Source organism: Pogona vitticeps, chromosome 2 (assembly GCF_051106095.1).
Source record: "Pogona vitticeps strain Pit_001003342236 chromosome 2, PviZW2.1, whole genome shotgun sequence".
Lineage (NCBI taxonomy): Eukaryota > Metazoa > Chordata > Lepidosauria > Squamata > Agamidae > Pogona > Pogona vitticeps.
This window is the reverse complement of record NC_135784.1, coordinates 2041197-2056740: the sequence shown is the minus strand read 5'-3', so window position 1 is coordinate 2056740 and position 15544 is coordinate 2041197. Positions and strand designations below refer to the sequence as shown.

The following is a 15544-nucleotide window of genomic DNA, read 5'->3' as shown; positions in this document are numbered from 1 at the left end:
TTTAATTTCGAGGCTGCTGTCACCTTCTGCAGTGATCATGGAGCCCAAGAAAGTAAAATCTGTCACTACCTCCATATCTTCCCCTTCTATTTGCCAGGAGGTGATGGGACCAGTGGCCATGATCTTAGTATTTTTGATGTTGAGCTTCAGACCATAGAAGTCTTCATAGAACTGGTCAATTTCAGTCTCCTCAGCATTAGTGGTTAGTGCATAAACCTGGATTATTGTGATGTTGAAAGGTCTGCCTTGGATTCATATTGAAATCATTCTATCACTTTTGACATTGTATCCCATTACAGCTTTTCCCACTCTTGTTGACTATGAGGGCTGTTACAGTAACGTTGACATCACCTGTCCGTCACTGCTGAAGCTGTATGTCATCTGCCAATAGCGTGACGGAAGGTGGGACTTAAGGGGTGGAGCTAGTGTATATAAGGGGAGTGAATGGTGTGAGTGCTTTAGATAGGGACGAGATAGGGACCAGATAGGGTTATGCTAGGAAGGTTAGGGCTTGAAGATATTGTGAAGTAAGAACTGTGCTATCTAGTGAGGGTCTGTGAGAGAGTGTGTGTGAGTCTTACAGTGATTGCCTTATTATTATTTTATTCAAGTGATTTACTATTCCCTTTGTTCTTTTATTTTAAAATCATACATTAGCCTGAAGTATTATTTGAGGGAATGGTTGGTGGCAGCGTGAATTAAGAGTGAGTGAGTGTGACGTAATAGTGCCTTTGTGACTCATGAGGAGGCTGTTACAAGGGCTACTCCATTTCTTCTACGGCATTCTTGCCCACAATAGTAGATATGATAATCATCTGAATTGAATTCACCCATTCCTGTCCATTTTAGTTCACTGACGCCCAGGATGTCAATGTTTATTCTTGCCATCTCCTGTTTGACCACCTCCAGCTTCCCAAGGTTCATAGATCTTACATTCCACGTTCCTAAGCAGTATTCTTCTTTGCAGCATCGGACTTTCCTTACCCTTCCAGGCCCGTCCACAGTTGAGCGTCCTTTCGACTTTGGCCCAACCACTTCATTAGCTCTGGAGCTACTTGTACTTGTCCTCCGCTCTTCCTCAGTAGCATGTTGGACGCCTTCCGACCTGAGGGACCCATCTTCTAACGTCATATATTTTAGCCTTTTGATTCTGTTCACGGGGTGTTCTTGGCAATGATACTGGAGTGGCATTGCCAGTTCCTACTCCAGGTGGATTGCGTTTAGTCGGAACTCCCCACTATGACCTGTCTGTCTTGGGTGTCCCTGCACGGCATAGTCCATAGCTTCTCTGAATTACTCAAGTCCCTTTGCCACAATAAGGCAGCAATCCATGAAGAGGTTGTAATATTATACTTTCATATATATCATATATCATATTACAATATATATTATATATTGTAATATTATATCTTCTTTCATCCTTTGTAGGGTTTAAATTATCTTCCTCTTCAGCCATTAGCATTTATCTTTATTTATCAAGATTTAAACCATTTCCCCCCTCTTTTTCGCAAGATCCTACCTGGTCACGGTCAAGTGCAAAGTCCTGCACCTTGGAAAAAGAAACCAATTGCACAGTTAAAAGATGGGGGATACATCGCTCAGCAAAAGTACGAGTGAGAGGAATGTTAGAATTGATGTAGATCGCAAGCTAAATGTGAGCCAACAGTGGCTTTTTATTAATCCAGGTTCTTGAAGTCTTCCTTCCCTTTCTCGTTTCAAGGGATCACCATTTTCAATACATTTGTGGACTTGCAATGCCTTTACATTAAGTACTGTACAGTGGAGGAAATAGTCTAATCAAACCCTCAATTCTAATCAAAGTCTCTCCTTGTATTTTTAAGCTGGCTGGATAGCTCTGTGGCTTAAATATCCAGTTGCAGAACCAGAGATTCCCCACTGCGTCTCCGACGAGTAAAGTCAGCCTGTGTGGCCTTTGGGAAACTGCACGGTCCCAGAAGCAAGGAATGGGGAATGACTTTTGAGTATTCTCTACCCAGAAACCCCTGAAAAAAGGGTTGCCATCAGTCAGAATTGACTTGATGGCCGATGACTAATATTATTTCAGATAGTGGTTAATATTAATCAACTATATTTTCCCATCCCTGTCCCTTTGGAAGTATCAGTTCAGGCAAGGGGAGTCCATGCTATTTGCACAATACGGCTAATTTTTCATATGTTGCCTGTAAAGCCTTCAAGAAATATATGCCTTTCAAAGGGGTCAAAGAGAGAGCAAACTCTTTGGTTTGACCTCCAGTTACATTCTGCTCTGTGTGACATTGTCAAGACATCTTCTTTTTTCTCTATCAGGTAACAAATATGATGGCCAGAATTATACAGAGCCGCTTCTTCTGGCCCTGAAAAGAGTCAAGTGTGAAGCCGGGAAGAAAAGCTTGGAAAAACCCATGAACTAGAGGAGAAAGGGCTGTGGAAATAGCTTCAGACCAGTGCCGCTTGTTCAGTTTAAAGAACTCACCCTGGGGAGAAATCATACAAAAACACTGAATGTGAAAAGAGTTTCAGCAGAAGAAGAAATCTGCGTTCACATCGAAGAACTCACACAGGGAAGAAACCATATAAATGCATGGCGTGTCAAAAAAGCTTCAGTGAAAATGGTCAACTTAGGTCACATCAACGTCACAGTGGTGATCTTAGGTTACGTCAAAGGACTCACACTGGGGAGAAACCACATAAATGCATGGAATGTGAAAAAAGCTTTAGTCAGAGTGGTCAGCTTAGGGCACATCAAAGGACCCACACTGGGGAGAAGCCACATAAATGCATGGAATGTGGAACGAGCTTTAGTCATAGTGGTGCCCTTAGGGTACATCAAAGGACCCACACTGGGGAGAAGCCACATAAATGCATGGAATGTGGAACGAGCTTTAGTCATAGTAGTGCCCTTAGGTTACATCAAAGGACCCACACTGGGGAGAAACCACATAAATGCATAGAATGTGGAAAGAGCTTTAGTCGCAGTGGACATCTTAGGTCACATCAAAGGACCCACACTGGGGAGAAACCACATAAATGCATAGAATGTGGAAAGAGTTTTAGTCGGAGTGATGCACTTAGATTACATCAAAGGACCCACACTGGGGAGAAACCACATAAATGCATGGAATGTGGAAAGAGCTTTCGTGAGAGTGGTCAGCTTAGGATACATCAAAGGACCCACACTGGGGAGAAACCACATAAATGCATGGAATGTGGAAAGAGCTTTAGTCACAGTAGTAACCTTAGGATCCATCAAAGGATCCACACTGGGGAGAAACCACATCATTGCATGGAATGTGGAAAGAGCTTTAGACACAGTGATGCCATTAGATTACATCAAAGGACCCACACTGGGGAGAAACCACATAAATGCATAGAATGTGGAAAGAGCTTTACTCACAGTGGTGAACTTAGGTTACATCAAAGGATCCACACTGGAGAGAAACCACATAAATGCATGGAATGTGGAAAGAGCTTTAGTCGCAGTGGTCATCTTAGGTCACATCAAAGGACCCACACTGGGGAGAAACCACATAAATGCATAGAATGTGGAAAGAGTTTTAGTTGCAATGGTTCCCTTATATTACATCAAAGGACCCACACTGGGGAGAAACCACATAAATGCATAGAATGTGGAAAGAGCTTTAGTCGCAGTGGTCATCTTAGGTCACATCAAAGGACCCACACTGGGGAGAAACCACATAAATGCATAGAATGTGGAAAGAGCTTTATTCAGAGTGGTCAGCTTAGGGTACATCAAAGGACCCACACTGGGGAGAAACCACATAAATGCATGGAATGCGGAAAGAGTTTTAGTCGCAGTGGTCATCTTAGGTCACATCAAAGGACCCACACTGGGGAGAAACCACATAAATGCATAGAATGTGGAAAGAGCTTTAGTCACAGTAGTAACCTTAGGATCCATCAAAGGATCCACACTGGGGAGAAACCACATCATTGCATGGAATGTGGAAAGAGCTTTAGACACAGTGATGCCATTAGATTACATCAAAGGACCCACACTGGGGAGAAACCACATGAATGCATAGAATGTGGAAAGAGCTTTACTCACAGTGGTGAACTTAGGTTACATCAAAGGATCCACACTGGAGAGAAACCACATAAATGCATGGAATGTGGAAAGAGCTTTAGTCGCAGTGGTCATCTTAGATCACATCAAAGGACCCACACTGGGGAGAAACCACATAAATGCATGGAATGTGGAAAGAGCTTTACTCACAGTGGTGATCTTAGGTTACATCAAAGGATCCACACTGGAGAGAAACCACATAAATGCATAGAATGTGGAAAGAGTTTTAGTTGCAATGGTTCCCTTATATTACATCAAAGGACCCACACTGGGGAGAAACCACATAAATGCATGGAATGTGGAAAGAGCTTTATTCAGAGTGGTCAGCTTAGGTTACATCAAAGGACCCACACTGGGGAGAAACCACATAAATGCATGGAATGCGGAAAGAGCTTTAGTCGCAGTGATGCCCTTAGGTTACATCAAAGGACCCACACTGGGGAGCTATAGGATCTGTCCTTCCAGTGAGCTCTCAGGGTTGATTTTCCTTTAGAATGGATAGGCATGTTCTCCTTGCAGTCCACGGGACTCTCAAGAGCCTCCTCCAGCACCACAATTCAAAAGCATTAATTCTTCAGCGGTCAGCATTCTTAATGGACCAGCTCTCACTTGCATAAAACACTACTGAAAAAAAAATAGTTTGACTATGTGGATTTTTGCTGGCAAGGTGATGTCTCTTCTTTTTAAGATGATGTCCAGGTTTATCATCGCTTTCTTCCCAAGAAGCAGGTGTCTTTTAATTTTGTGGCTGCTGTCACCATCTGCAGTGATCATGGAGCCCATGAAAGAACAATTTGTCACTGCCTCCATGTCATCCCCTTCTATTTGCCAGGAGGTCATGGGACCAGTGGCCATGATCCTAGTTTCTTTGATGTTGAGCTTCAGACTGTTTTTGGCGCTCTCCCGTTTCACCCTCATTAAGAGGTTCTTTTATTTCTCCTCACTTTCTGCCATGAGAGTGGTATCATCTGCATATATGAGGTTGTTGACATTTCTTCCGGCAATATTAATTCTGGATTTGGATTCCTCCAGTCCGGCCTTTCGCATGATGTATTCTGCATATAAGTTTAATTAGCAGGGAGACAATATACAGCCTTGTTGTACTCCCTTCCCAATTTTGAACCAATCAGTGTTTCCATATTCTGTTCTAACTGTTGCTTCCTTTCCCATGTATAGGTTTCTCCGGAGATAGAAAAGGTGGTCAGGCGCTCCCCTTTCTTTAAGGATTTGCCAAAGTTTGCTGTGGTCTACACAGTCAAAGGCCAGGGCGTACAACAAACTCCTTCTTATAAGTCTGCCCTAAAAAGATACTTGCTTACACTTAATAAATTTCAGCAAGAAGTTACACATGAGCTTTGTAGTCCTATAATCTACTTGGCTCAATTAGGTAGGGCTCAGTAGCTTATTGTGGCCTTGCCTCTCCCTCTGCGAATGGGTGCAACAGGCTTCACTGTTCAAGAGACCAAAAGATTTTATAATTGATCTTTTTATTGAAAAAATATAGATTTACAGAATAAAGTCAGTTTGATGCAAAAGCATGGCAATAAAGCATTTCCAAGGATTGTTAAAATTACAACTAAGGCAACTAATTCCCTTTAGATTACAAAAGCTCTAAAAATGTCTAAAAGCTTCCTTGGGGTAGTTAAAAGGCATAAAAAAAACCTCCTCCTCTTTCTTGAACTCTCTACATCTTCCCAAGTCTTTTGCCTGGCACAGGGCAGCAGGAAAAAAGACCTAGAAAAATCTCTGGTTCCAACAAAGGGAAAAAAGGAAAAAGATGGAACACTGCACATGGCAAAAGTCCATTTTTCTATCTTCTAGGCTCCTCCTGTCTTCTTCGTCTCCCACACTGTCATCCAATCACGGTGTAATGTGGTAGAAGTACTCCCCTCTATTTTGAAAGAAATCAACCCTGAGTGCTCACTGGAAGGACAGATCCTGAAGTTGAGGCTCTAATACTTTGTCATCTCATAAGAAGAGATAGTGTAGGCATCCTTCAGTCTCGAGAGACTATGGTATCGTGCTCTGTATGGAGGTCTTGGAACAGTGTCTTGTGTGGCTGAGAAGGCCAATTCGAGAGTGACAATACCTTCCACACTGGAGACAAATCCAATTTGTCCCCTGTCCAGCTCCCTGGTTTTGCTTGTTTCGGGACTGCCTCTTTGCCTTGGTCTGCTGTACAAGTGTCTCTTCAAATTGGGAGAGGCCATGATGCACCGCCTGCCTCCAGGCTGAACGCTCAGACGTCCAGGTTTCCCATCTGTTGAGGTCCATTCCTAAGGCCTTCAGATCCCGCTTGCAGATGTCCTTGTAACACAGCTGTGGTCTCCCTCGGGGGCGGCTTCCCTTCACTAATTCTCCATACAGGAGATCTTTTGGAATCCGACCATCAGCCATTCTCACAAGGTGCCCAAGCCAACGTAGACGGCGCTGTTTCAATATTGTATACATGCTGAAAATTCCATCTCGTTCTAGGACTACTCTATTTGGAACTTTGTCCTGCCAGGTGATACCAAAAATGTGTCGGAGAAGGTGTTCAGCTTTCTCTCCTGCCGTGCACAAAGGGTCCAGGACTCGCTGCAGTATAGGAGTGTGCTCAGGACACAGGCTCTATAGACCTGTATTTTGGTGTATGCCATCAACTTCTTATTAAGCCATACTCTCTTTGTGAGTCTAGAGAACATGGTAGCTGCTTTCCCAATGCGTTTATCCAGCTCGACATCTAGGGAGAGAGTGTCAGATTGTTGAGCCAAGGTACACAAATTCATGAACAACCTCCAGTTCTTGCATGGAGATAGTAATAGAGGGAGGTGAGTCCACGCCCTGGCACATGACTTGTGTTTTCTTCAGGCTGATAGTTAGTCCAAAGTCTTGGCAGGCCTTGCTAAAATGATTTATGAGTTGTTGGAGGTCTTCAGCAGAGTGGGCAACAATGGCTGCATCATCAGCAAAGAGGTAGTCCCGCATGCATTTCAGTTGGACTTTGGTCTTCGCTCTCAATCTAGTGAGATTAAAGAGCTTTCCATCTGATCTAGTCCGGAGATAGACACCTTCTGTTGCAGTTCCAAAGGCCTGCTTCAGCATGACAGCAAAGAAGATCCCAAACAGGGTCGGCGCAAGGACACAGCCTTGTTTTACTCCGCTTCGGATGTCAAAGGGATCTGATGTTGAGCCATCAAAAGCTACAGTGCCCTTCATTTCCTCATGAAAGGACCTGATGATATTAAGGAGCTGAGGTGGACATCCAATCTTGGGAAGTATTTTAAAAAGTCCATCCCTGCTAACCAAGTCAAAGGCCTTTGTGAGATCTATGAAGGCCACAAAGAGTGGCTGTTGTTGTTCCCTGCATTTCTCGTGCAACTGTCTGAGGGAAAATATCATGTCGGTGGTGGATCTATTAGCTCGAAAACCACACTGTGATTCTGGATACACTCTGTCTGCAAGCACCTGAAGTCTCTTCAGCACAACACGGGCCAGCAGCTTCCCTACCACGCTGAGAAGAGAGATACCACGGTAGTTATTGCAGTCACCCCTGTCGCCTTTGTTCTTATACAATGTGATGATGTTTGCATCCTTCATGTCCTGTGGTACTCCACCTTCTCTCCAGCAAAGACAAAAGAGTTCATACAGCTCAGTGGTGATGATCTCTTTACAGCACTTCAAAACTTCAACGGGGATGTTGTCCTTTCCAGGTGCCTTGCCAGAGGCAAGGGAATCCAAGGCCGCTTTTACTTCTGCTAAAGTTAGTTCACTGTCCAGCTCTTCCAAGAGAGGCAGGCACTCAATGTTATTTAATGCTTCTTCGGTTACTACATTCTCTCTGGAATATAGCTCAGAGTAGTGCTGTACCCAGCGTTCCATCTGCTGTGCCCCGTCCTGGATGATCACGCCTGTAGTAGACTTCAAGGGAGCAGATTTCTTCTGTATTGGACCTAAAGCCTGCTTGATACCGTCATACATTCCCTTGATGTTACCTGTGTCCGCTGCTATCTGTATCTGAGAGCAGAGCTGAAGCCAATAATCATTGGAACATCTCCTGGCAGTCTGTTGGACTTGGCTACGAGCAGCTCGAAGAGCCTGCAAGTTGTACTCGCTAGGACAGGCTTTGTATGCTGCTAGAGCTCTCCTCTTATCCTCGATGGCTGGAATCAGCTCCTCCAAATGGGCTTCGAACCAGTCAGCCATCTTTTTGGTCTTCTTGCCAAATGTGGACAGGGCAGTGTTATAAACAGCGTTCTTGAAGTGTTCCCATCGTTCAGGTGCATTCGCATCAGCCGGGCCTGGAAGGGTTTCCTGAAGCGCTTGGGCAAATTCCTCCACTTTTCTTTGATTGTGAATCTTGTTGATATCTATACGTGGCCTTCCTTCCTTTTTAGTGTGATACAATCTCTTTGTTTGCAGTTTTATTCTGCTACATACCAGGGAATGATCAGTATCACAATCAGCACTCTGGTAACTGCGTGTGATCGTAATACTAGATAGGCTAGAACGTCTAGTGAGGATCAAATCAAGCTGAAGAGAGGACTCCCTGGAAAAGACCCTGATGTTGGGAAAGTGTGAAGGCAAGAGGAGAAGGCGATGACAGAGGAGGATATGGTTGGAGTGTGTCATCGAAGCGACCAACATGAATTTGACCCGACTCCAGGAGGCAGTGGATGAGAGGAGGGCCTGGCGTGCTCTGGTCTATAGGGTCACAAAGAGTCGGACACAACTTAATGACTAAACAACAAAAAATCATAGAAGAACAAAGATCTAATTACTCAATTACCAGCTGGCAAAGCATCCAGCCCTGATGCTATCCCACCGGATTTATTCAAATGCGAAGCAGACTGGTGGTCTTTTCTTTTGACAGCTATAGATAGTATTGGGGCCTTGCCCCAATTCTGGACCAGTGCAATTCTTGCCCCCATTGAAAAAAAGGGGACCTGCACCTCCCAGGAAACTTCATACCAATCAGTTTATTAAAGGTAATTGGGAAACTCTATGCAAAACAACTACTAATTAAACTGGATCAATCATCAGACATTGCTTAGCCCTGACTGAGCAAGCTGGTTTCAGGAAAGGTAAGGCCACAGTAGAAATATACCAAGTTTGTGCCTCTTGGAAAGATGAGTTAACTAATCAGTTTCCAACCAACAAGGGAGTGAAGCAAGTCTGTATTCTTGCTCCCTCCATATTAAATCTATTTACGAATGACCCAGCCCCCTTCCTAGCCAGTGTGGAGGGTCATCCACCAAAATTGTTCCATTATTGCTTTATGTGGACAATATTGTTATCTTCTCGTGCTCCCGTCCAGGTTTGAAATGTTGAATTAACAGAATTGTGGAATACCTGGACAAAAACAAAATTATAATGAATACAAAATTTAGTGTATTCGCAAAGGCTTTCATGCCTGGGATCTAATGGTTGTTGTGGGTTTTTCGGGCTCTTTGGCCGTGTTCTGAAGGTTGTTCTTCCTAACATTTCGCCAGTCTCTGTGGCCGGAATCTTCACAGGGTCGTGGAGGCTCTTGGGGGGGAAATCTCATCTGTGTGTGTTTGGGGGGGGATCTGGACATGACAAAGCCCCTCAGAAGCTCCCTGGCAAGCCCCCCCATCCTTTGCATCCTTTGCCAGGGAGGCTCTTGGAGGCCCTGCAGGATCTTCCTTGGGTCTGCAGCCACCTTGAGAGGGGGGCAAGAGGGCCTCTTGACCCATAGGGGAGGCAGTGGGGGCTGACAGGAGGCCACACTGGGACTGAGCTCTTCCACCAGGGGAGGGCCATGGAGGGCAAAAAAGGGGTCCAGGATTCCTTCCAGCCGGGACTTCTGTTGGTGGGAAGGAGTGAGAAAGAAAGAGAAGCGGGAGAAGGGAAGAGTCTGGGGAGGTGACAAGGTGGATGATACCTTTCCATGGTGCCAGGCTCAGAGAGGGTACCCTGAGAAGATGATGCTCACCCATTTCAAAGGGATGATGGACGGGGAACCAAAACGTCTCTCCCTCCACACTCATATTCCCACGGACACACAGGGGCATTTTGTTTCCCTTCTTTTTCTCACGTACTTTTTACTTCTGCAGATTTGGGCAGTTCTCAGGCCTTCGTTTGACTTCACTTGGAGAAAAGCTTCATATTTTTTTTCCCCAGTGGGTTAGAGGACCCCTGGGAGATTCCACACCTTCCACAATGACCCACAAGAGTGCTTTTACTCTTTGATTTTGCATTTTCCGATCTGGATCCTCCTTCCCATTCTCCAGGATTCTCCTGACTGGCAGGGACCCCCCTCTCGCCCGTCCCTGCTTCGGCTTCCTTTTTCCCTCTGAGCTCACCCAGAGGAACGGACACTGAGGTAGGGTTGCCAGATACATGCATACCAAAAGGAGGACATAGAAAGACAAAAAAGAGGACAGAGGAGGAGAATCGTTCCAGATTAAACCCACAATACAATTGTATTACAATAGCTGCCAATAAATGTCTCTTAGTGAACCAAGAAACAGTCATGTTAAAAAATAAAAATATTATATCACCAACAAAGTTACAATACAGCAGCTGGTATTATCAGGCTGCCATCTTGCACAAAAATCTATTTCTTTAAAAATACAATCTTCCTGCTTAGACACTCCAGCAGTTGCTCTACAGTCCTCTATTAGCAAATTTTTGGGCAAAAAACCTTTATGTATTTAATGTTGGCATAGCGGGTGTGGGATTTCAAAGCCATCTGGAAGGCCACACATCCTCATGCTCTGAAAGACACCCTTCTCTTCAGCCTTCTTCCTAGCAACCAGGGAGGAGATAAGGTTAACTTCTCCCATTCCTTTCCCTTTCCTTCATCTATCAAGCAGACTTCCACCTTTACTCCTTTCTCCATTAATTCCTTCTCATTATGTGACTCCACAATCAATCCTTCTTCTTCCTTTTCCTCTTTCTGCACCACTCTCTATTTTCTACTCCTCCTTGCTTCAGAGGCTGCTCCTCTTTGGTAGGAAGAAATAAAAGGGGGCCCCTAAGGAAACAGATATTATTTTATTTTTTTTGGCTCTCCTCCCTCCTGGATCCTCTCTAGAAGAGCCACAGAAGGAAAACCTCCTCAACCATCTGAAAAGGACTCTGTGTGTGTATGTGTGTGTGTGTGTGTGTGTGAGAGAGAGAGAGGGGGGGGAATCTGTGACCGGCCCCCACCCTCCCAGCTGACCCCCCCGCACACACACCTTCCTTCTTCAGATCTTTCTAGCTTTCAAGATTTCCTTCCTTCTCCTGTCACCCCCCCACGTGTTTGAAGACCCCCCCTCTGACCGATTTTCCTTCTTGGTCCTGGGGTTCCCCAAAAAAGCTGCGATTCCCTGAAGGAAGGGGAGGAAGAGGAAGGTGGGGGGCGGAGGGGGGCAGAAAAGGGGGGCTGAGGCAGAGAAAGTGTGTGGGGGGGGTGAAGGAGGAGATTCCAGCCTGGGAGAGAAACATGGGGGGATCGCTCCCCACCCCCAAGATCCCCAACAAGGAGAGTCTGAAGGAAAGGATGGCAATTTGGGTCCGTCCAGGAAAATGGGGGGAAAGGAGAAGAAGACTCCCGAGGAGGCTCCTTTTGCACGCGCCCCCTCTGCCCCCCCCCCGCCTCAAGAGACCATAGAGACGGGAGGAGACAGACGGGGCCTCCTGCCGTTTCCGGTTTGGAGAAAGGCACAAAAAAGAGGAGAGGCGCTCCTTCTCTCCTCTTTTTTCGTAGCTCTAGGTCCACCTCGTCTCCTCAACATCATCAGATCTTTCCATGAGGGAATGAAGGGCACTGTAGTTTTTGACGGCTCAACATCAGACCCCTTTGACATCCGAAGCGAAGTGAAACAGGGCTGTGTCCTCGCACCAACACTTTTTGGGATCTTTTTTGCTGTCATGCTGAAGCAGGCCTTTGGAACTGCAACCGAGGGCGTCTATCTCCGGACTAGATCAGACGGAAATCTCTTTAATCTCTCTAGATTGAGAGCAAAGACCAAAGTTCAGCTGAAATGCATGTAGGACTTCCTCTTCACCGATGATCTGCCGAAGACCTCCAACAACTCATGAATCGTTTTAGCAAGGCCTGCCAAGACTTTGGACTAACAATCAGCCTGAAGAAAACACAAGTCATGGGCCAGGGCGTGGACTCACCTCCCTCTATTACCATCTCCACACAAGAATTGGAAGTTGTTCATGACTTTGTGTACCTTGGCTCAACCATCTCTGACACCCTGTCTCTGGATGTCGAGCTGGATAAACGCATTGGGAAAGCAGCCACCATGTTCTCTAGACTCACAAAGAGAGTATGGCTCAATAAGAAGCTGACGACACATACGAAGATCCAGGTCTATAGAGCCTGTGTCCTGAGCACACTCCTGTACTGTAGTGAGTCCTGGACCATTTGTGCACGGCAGGAGAGGAAGCTGAACACCTTCCATATGCGTTGCCTCTGACGGATTTTTGGTATCACCTGGCAGGACAAAGTTCCAAACAGAGTAGTCCTAGAATGAGTCGGAATTTTCAGCATGTACACATTACTGAAACAGCAACGTCTACGTTGGCTCGGGCACGTCGTGAGAATGGCTGATGGTCGGATTCCAAAGGATCTCCTGTATGGAGAATTAGTGCAGCGAAATTGCCCCAGAGAGAGACCACGGCTGCGATACAAGGATATCTGCAAGCGAGATCTGAAGGCCTTAGGAATGGACCTCAACAGATGGGAAACCCTGACATCTGAGCGTTCAGCCTAGAGGCAGGCAGTGCATCATGGCCTCTCCCAATTTGAAGAGACCCTTGTCCAGCAGGCCGAGGCAAAGAGGCAGTCACAAAAGCAGCAAAACCAGGGAGCTGGACAGGGGACAGCTTGGATTTGTCTTCAGTGTGGAGGGGATGGTCACTCTCGAATCGGCCTCCTCAGCCACACTAGATGCTGTTCCAAGTCCTCCATACAGAGCACGCTACCATAGTCTTTCGAGACTGAAGGATGCCTAAAAGGTTCCCCCCTCCAACCCAAACGGTGTCATGAATGGAGGGAAGGGGGCGGAGGGGAGGGGAGGAACCCCACAGAAAAGAAAGGGGGGTTGTCTTTGGGGGGGGGTAATAAGGAAGATGGCAGCCCCCTTCCCCCCTTTTCGTCTTTTCAGGGGGAGAGAAATTAACTCTCGAGGAGGAGCTCCGAGCAGTGGCGCGTCTCTCTCTTCCTCTTTCGTAGCTCTAGGTTCCCCCCCTCTTGTCTCCCTCCTCCGAGTCGGGCGTAGAAGCGAGGGTCACGTGATCTCCCCCCTCCAGCCCGCACAGCCCCCCTTGCGCCCCCTTGTTGTCGAACTTGGAACTCATTGGATCCTTTGCCTTTCCCGGCGATCCCTCCCCGCCCCCACCCAGGCAGAAGGGGGGGCTGCTGCGTCCCTGAGAGGGGGGTCCTGCCCTTCGCCCCACCTAAATGTGGGGGTCCCTCCTGAACGCCCCCCCCGTCTTTCCCTTCTTCTCCCTCCCCCTCCTTCCCTCCGCCCTGCCCCCGCGGCGCTTTCCAAACAGGAACCGGAAGAGGGAATCTCTCTCTCCTCCTGGCCCCTCCTTCCCTCCCCCGCCACCTCTATGGTCTCAGGCGGACGCTCTTCCCAAAGAAGGAGGACTCCTCTCGTGAGTTTCCTCCTTGCTTCACTCCTTGGGGAGGCGGGGGGGGGGGGAAGAGCCGGATAAGGGACTCCCCAAGGAGAGGGGAGGGGAGGGGTGCCTCCTCCGGGCAATCCGGGTGGTTAGCACGGCAGGCTCCGGCTTGCAAGGGGGGGGGCTTCTGCCTTCTTCTTCCCCCCCTCCCTCCGCTCTCCTCCTTGTGGGGACGATATTCAGATAGGGTTGAGATCCCCCCCAGCCGGGAAACACTCCTCGCCCCCCCCGAATCGCTTGGTTAAAGTGGGGGCCAAGGAAGGGGGCCAGGATCAGAGACAGGCCTGGGGGAGGAGGTGGGAGAGAGAGAGAGAAATGGGGTGGACTTCCCTCCATGGGATCTTTCCTATGTTGGGGGGGGCTGAAAGGGAGATCAGTCTCCCCAGGAAAGGGTCTCCCCTTTGGACGTCCTTCTTCCCGCAGGGCCAAAACGGGTCTGGTCTTTGGGTCCTGGAGGCGCCATTCAGGGCCATCGGCTGTGCAAAAGACCTGCCCCCCTGGATCCTCCTTCTTCCTCCTAGGGATTCGCCCTCCTGCCTCCCCTTCGCAGCCCTCCGTAGGGTGGAGGAAAGAAGGGGCTTTGGGAAGAGGCTCCTGTCCTTCCACAGGGAGGGCAGGAGGAGAGAAGGACCGGATATTAAGGCGACGCAGCCCCTCTGGATCTGCAGGGTTTCCCTCTCCTGGCAGGTCTTTTGCAGAGTGAATGGCTCCGAAGGGTCCCTTCCAGACCAAGGGAATCACAAAACGCTTTGCTTTCCAGCAGGGGCTGCCCTGACACCCAGACCCCCATCCCCGACCCACTCTCAGTTGCTACACCTGCAAGGCTCTGTGAAGTTGGCAGTGGGCTCCAAGGGAAGAGCGAAGCCTAAGGGAGGTTGGGGGGTTGGAAGACAGCAGGCGAGAAAAGTCCTGAGACCTGAACTCGGCCCGCCCTGGGTGGGCAACCCCAAGACACACAAGGCCCTTGGCCCAGGGAGGGGCCACAGAGGCCGAGGAGACCTTTTGGAGACGCCCCCCCCTGCGTTGGGGTCCTCGAAGGGACCAAAAATAACGAAGGCTTCTGTGAGAACAGAGGGTCCGGTCCAGCCCTCGTGTGGTTTTGGTTTGATTCATTTTAAGGTGTGAAGTCTTGCTGTTTCTCACTTTTGAATGTTGCCTTTTAATGATGTACCTAAACTGCCTTGGGTCCTTTTTAAGGAGGAAGGCGGGGTAAACATATTTTAAATAAATAGTGGGAAACCTTTGACTTAAGGGACACGCTCCCTTTTGACTTAAGACAAATACCAAAAGAATAGGAAAGTGTCTAACAATGTAATGTATAGAATGTAACAATGTAATATATAGAATAAAATTTTCTACTCCCTAGACCAGGAATGAAACTTAATTTCTGCTATATGCAGGTATCACTCCCCTCTTCTAAATTCTGACAATAGAAACAACGCTGAATCTAAATCGGCTCCACTTGGAGCAGACACACAACGACGAGATACCCCCCCTTCAAGAGCCCCCATGACCCCAGAAGGAGGTCGACCTCATAGGCAGGAAAGGCCTCGGAGGGCGGGGGGCCTCCACAGCCCACCCCCTTCCTCCTCCTGAAAAGGCCCTAGAGAGATCTGTGGGGGGCAGCCAAGCAGGAGGTGCTCGATGATCCCTCCCCACCTCCCAGGCAGAGGCAGCCTCGGGTTCCCCCTTGGGAAGGGGGGCTGCTCTGTCCCTGAGAGGGGGATCCTGCTCTTCGCCCCCCCTAAATCTCAGGGTCCCACCCAAAGCCCATCCCGGTCTTTCCCTTCCCCTCCTTCTCCCCTCCCGCCATGGGGCTTTCCAAACAGG

At 47.8% G+C, this 15544-nt stretch overlaps 1 protein-coding gene across 21 annotated transcripts in view; it reads left to right on the top strand.

Moving 5' to 3' along the window:
• Nucleotides 1-9468, top strand: part of LOC144587208 (uncharacterized) — a 182042-nt gene extending 172574 nt beyond the window's left edge. For all 21 annotated transcript variants that reach the window (XM_078387028.1, XM_078387029.1, XM_078387026.1 and 18 more), the window contains one exon: nucleotides 2308-9468. In XM_078387028.1, the coding sequence (XP_078243154.1) occupies nucleotides 2582-4534 (1953 nt within the window). In that variant the 5' untranslated portion in view covers nucleotides 2308-2581 and the 3' untranslated portion in view covers nucleotides 4535-9468. The remainder of the gene's footprint in view (nucleotides 1-2307) is intronic.
• Nucleotides 9469-15544: the final 6076 nt, after the last annotated feature.